The sequence below is a fragment of the Myotis brandtii genome, unplaced genomic scaffold (assembly GCF_000412655.1).
Source record: "Myotis brandtii unplaced genomic scaffold, ASM41265v1 scaffold687, whole genome shotgun sequence".
NCBI lineage: Eukaryota > Metazoa > Chordata > Mammalia > Chiroptera > Vespertilionidae > Myotis > Myotis brandtii.
In genome coordinates, this window is record NW_005370687.1 from 24,120 (window position 1) to 28,321 (window position 4,202).

General features: G+C 55.9%; 1 protein-coding gene across 4 annotated transcripts in view; it reads right to left on the reverse strand.

Moving 5' to 3' along the window:
* Nucleotides 1-1,342: 1,342 nt before the first annotated feature.
* Nucleotides 1,343-4,202, reverse strand: part of RAB44 (RAB44, member RAS oncogene family) — a 30,218-nt gene continuing 27,358 nt past the window's right edge. For 3 of the 4 annotated variants that reach the window (XM_014529634.1, XM_014529633.1, XM_014529632.1), the window contains 2 exons: nt 3,217-3,293; nt 1,343-1,703 (listed from right to left, as the gene is read on the reverse strand). In XM_014529634.1, coding sequence (XP_014385120.1) covers nt 1,613-1,703; nt 3,217-3,293 — 168 coding nt within the window. In that variant the 3' untranslated portion in view covers nt 1,343-1,612. Of the gene's footprint in view, nt 1,704-3,216; nt 3,294-4,202 lie in introns of those variants that run through there. The other variant, XM_014529635.1, reaches the window with a different exon arrangement.

Below are 4,202 nucleotides of genomic sequence, written 5' to 3' on the forward strand. Positions count from 1 at the left end.
CCCGGGGGGGGGTGGACACTGTGGGTGGGAGAGGATCAGCGAGGGCCGGTGACAGAACAGGCTGGGCCACAGAATCAGCCTGCATAGAGGCTAGAGGTCGAAAGAGGTCCCTCGAGGGCATCTGGTCCAAGCTTGGCGGCTTCTGATGCCTGAATTTCTCCACCTCGCCTCTTGCCAAGTGTCACCTGGCTTCAGCTTCTGTGCCTCCAGTGGCTGACCTGAGGCCTCCCTTTCAGAATGGAGCAGCAGGACGGGGCAGGCGGGGACGGTGATTAAACAGCAGGAAGGCGCCGCCGCTTTCTCCTCTCTCTGTGCCGCTGTCTCTCGAAGTGTCTGTGCTTGTCTCTCTGCGAAACTGGGGTTTCCTCTAATTCAGCTGAGGAATTCACCCGACTGATCGCAAAGTACCAGCTCGGTGCCCTGCCTGCTGCCCGCAGCGCCGTGAGCATTGCTGTGGTTACCAGGCGGGGGAGACAGAACAGCGGCAGCAAGCAGATGGCAGGAGATATCCAACCCGGGCAAAGACCCTGCCAGGGGGCCAGTGGGGAGACTGTGGGAACTCCCACAGACGCTCTACCCAATCAAGCCAGTCTCCCCAGCTGCTCCCTGGCCCCCCTCACACCCCAGCTGTGCCTCCGGGGCATCCAGAGGTTGAGGCCTCAGGGCAGAAGGCTGCACCAGGGGGCACCTGGCCTTGGGGCAGGGGCAGGATCCCAAATGTGAGCCCTTAGGGGCAGATCTTGTGGAAAGGGCTGGGGCTCAGGGAAAAGGCGGGGGGCGGGGGGGCTATCAGGGACCATGAGGACATTGCTCTTCCCAGGAATCCATTCTCGGAGGAAACGCCAAGCCTGCAAACAGCTTCGTGAGCGCGACAAGGTCACGGCCTTGCCCGGCGCGGAACAGGGACCGGCTTTAACGAGCAGAGGACTTTGTCGTTAACGGGCCATGCCGGTTAGGAATCAGCACCACAGCAACACCCTTGAACAGTTTCTTACCCCCCTCAACATGCATTTTTATTTCTGACTATATAGGAACACCCAGTCACCGTACAAGATCCAAAACGACAAACACGTATAAAAGGAAGATACCGCCCCCACATTCACCCTATAATTTTACTGCCCAGAGATGGGTGGCTAATATTGTGGTGTATTTTCCTTAAGCTGTTTCTCTAGACCCGTGGAGGCAAACTGCGGCTCGCGAGCCACATGCGGCTCTTTGGCCCCTTGAGTGTGGCTCTTCCTAAGCCTTAGGAGTACCCTAATTAAGTTAATAACAATGTACCTACCTATATAGTTTAAGTTTAAAAAATTTGGCTCTCAAAAGAAATTTCAATCGTTGTACTGTTGATATTTGGCTCTGTTGACTAATGAGTTTGCCGACCACTGATCTAGACTTTTCCTTTCTTTAAAGAGTCCCCCACCCCAAGGTTATTTGCTCAGCAAAGTCCTTCTTCCGGGAGCGAAGGGCAGCGCTAGTGCAGCCCTGGCCCTGGGATCCGAACCCTGACCCGGGAGGATTCTCTGGATCTTCCGAGCTGGGCCTCCGGTGTTGCTGTCCAGGCAGGCGGGACAGGGAGCCCGAGGGGGGCCGCCCCCCCAGCCGGGCCAGCTGGTCAGGAGCAGCAGCCAGCTTTCTTCGGCGGCCTCTCCGGGGCCACCTCCACCAGTGAGCCCTTCAGGAGGTCTTCTTGCCTCTTGAGTGACCTGCACGACCACCCCCAGGCATCAGTCCTCTCTCTCAGCTCCCGGGGCAGCAGGAGGGGCCCGTGGGTGCAGCTGGGGGACCGGAGAGCTGGGCCCCTGAGCTGCCTCTCTCCTCCCGGCTCTGCCCCTGCCCTACATGCCACAGGCACCAGAAACACGGGGCACGGAGACGGTGGGTTCCGTCTCATTTCTGGCGTTCTTTCCAGCCTGCTACGTGCCGGGCTCTGTGCCAGGGACTCCGACTGTGACAGTGACGCCAGCGTGTCCTGGCCTTGGGTAGTGGGGGAGGTGGAGGAGACCGCTGGATCAGGACCCAGATAGCGAAGTGCCCAGAGGGACTTCACAGCAGGTCCCGGGGGAGTAGGGAGGAAGGAGGCAGTGTCCGGCTGAGACGCAGCAGTGGACAAAGGTTTGCCAGCAGAAAAGGGGGTAGAATCCGGGGAGAGGGCAAAGGCTCCGTGTTAAGAGAGAACTTGGGGGTTAAGAAAGCAAAAAATGCCCATTCATGTTCATTCACTCATTCATTCATTCATAATATGTTTACGGCCGATCAATGATTCTCTCTCATCATTGATGTTTCTGTCTCTCTCTCCCTCTCCCTTCCTCTCTGAAACCAATAAAAATATATTTTAAAAACTACAACGCAATATATATTTGCTATGTGCTGGGCCCTTTGCTAAATCCCAGAGCTGAGGACTGAATGGCCAGAGGAAGCCTCGGAGGCAGCCGGGCTCGGGTTCTGTGGGCCTGGACGCAACCGGCTGCCATCCTAGAGCAAAGGGAAGCCATGGCGCGGTTTCTGGCCGGAGGGCATCATGGCTGCCCGGGTTACAGATTAGCAAGTCGCTGTAGACACTTTGTCAGAGAAGGGGCTTGGAGATCACCTGGTCTGATACTCCTGCCGCTGACTCCTTTTTTCATTTATCGAGCACCCAGTATTTGCCAGGTCCCAGGTGTGGGGGGCGGGGCTAAACAAAATAGACAAAGCCATGCCCTCCAGGATCTATAGCCTGGGGCGGGAGGAGGCAGCGGGGCAAGAGAAAACAGACAAATGCAGTGTAATTCTAATTTGTCCCCAAGGGCTTTGAAGGACAGAGACCTGAGTCCAGCATAGTGGTGGGAGGGGGTGGTCAGGGAGGGCCCCCTGAGGGGCTGAAGCTTGTGTGTGTGTGTGTGTGTGTGTGTGTGTGTGTGTGCAGGGAGATGGCCCTGGAGACAATGCAGGATGCCGTGAGGCATGGCATTGTATTCTAAATCCAGTGGGAGTCACTAGAAGGTTGGGAACACTTTGCCAATGAGTAAACTGAGGCTCAGAGACCAGATGTGGCTCTGGGAGGTGACGCAGCGAGTGGGCTGGTAGAGCTGGCGGCTCTCCACACAGCGCTCTCTCCACACAGCGCTCTCTCCACACAGCGCTCTCTCCACACTGGGGAGCCCTGTGGTTTCCGAGGTGCTTCCCGCCCAAGCTGGCTGAGGGCTGCCCAGGGTTCAGGGTGGGAAGCGGGGCACTCACCTGGCCAGGTTCATCATGGGCTCCAGGATGTTGTGACCCAGGGCCGCGCTGCATTCTCCAAAGGAGAGCCCCAGCTCCTGCAGGCCAGACAGACGGGAGTGGGTGCCCTGGGGGAGACCACCGGAGTCCAGGAGGCAGCCCACCCCCAACAGCCTGGCCCCAAGCAGAGTCCCGCCCAGTCGGTCCCTAGGCCAACCACAGAGGGCAAGGCAGCCCCATCTCCTTGTCGCCCCAGGTCCCCAGCCTCGCCCCTCTGCCCGCTGCCCCTCCCGCCTGGCTGGGCAGGTGTCAGTGACACCCTGGAAACAGCCTACAGCCTGTGTCCTGACTTGGAGAAATGTCCGTGATGTTTTTAAACCATTAGTTATGTTGTTTATTTCAATAATATTTAATTGGGGGAAATATTAGAAAAGACAGCACAAAAAAGTACAAAATATAAACCACTCCTGTTGGCATATACACTGAGTGGCCAGATTATTATGACCACCTGACGTTTGTAGGCAAATTAGCTATAATTTCGCACTGAAGTTGCTAGAGGGCCAGCCATTATAAATGCCTGAATAGCACAACATACCTAAGTATCGTTGCTGATCAAGTTCATCCTATCATGTTGATGGCGTATCCCAATGGAGATGGCTTCTTCCAGCAAGACAATGCGCCATGCCACGGTGCTCGTATTGTGCAGGAGTGGTTTCAAGAACATGAGGGAGACTTTACCTTGCTTAGGTGGCCCCCACAATCACCAGATCTCAATCCAATTGAGCATTTGTGGGACGAAGTTAAAAGAGCCATCAGGCAGCTGGTTCCACAACCATCAAATCTCACAGAACTGGACAGTGCTATTCATCAGACATGGTGTCAGATTCCTCACATCACCTTTCAACATCTCGTGGAGTCAATGCCAAGAAGAATCGCCACAGTATTGAAGGCAAAAGGTGGCCCAACGAAGTACTGATGGGGTGGTCATAATAATCTGGCCACTCAGT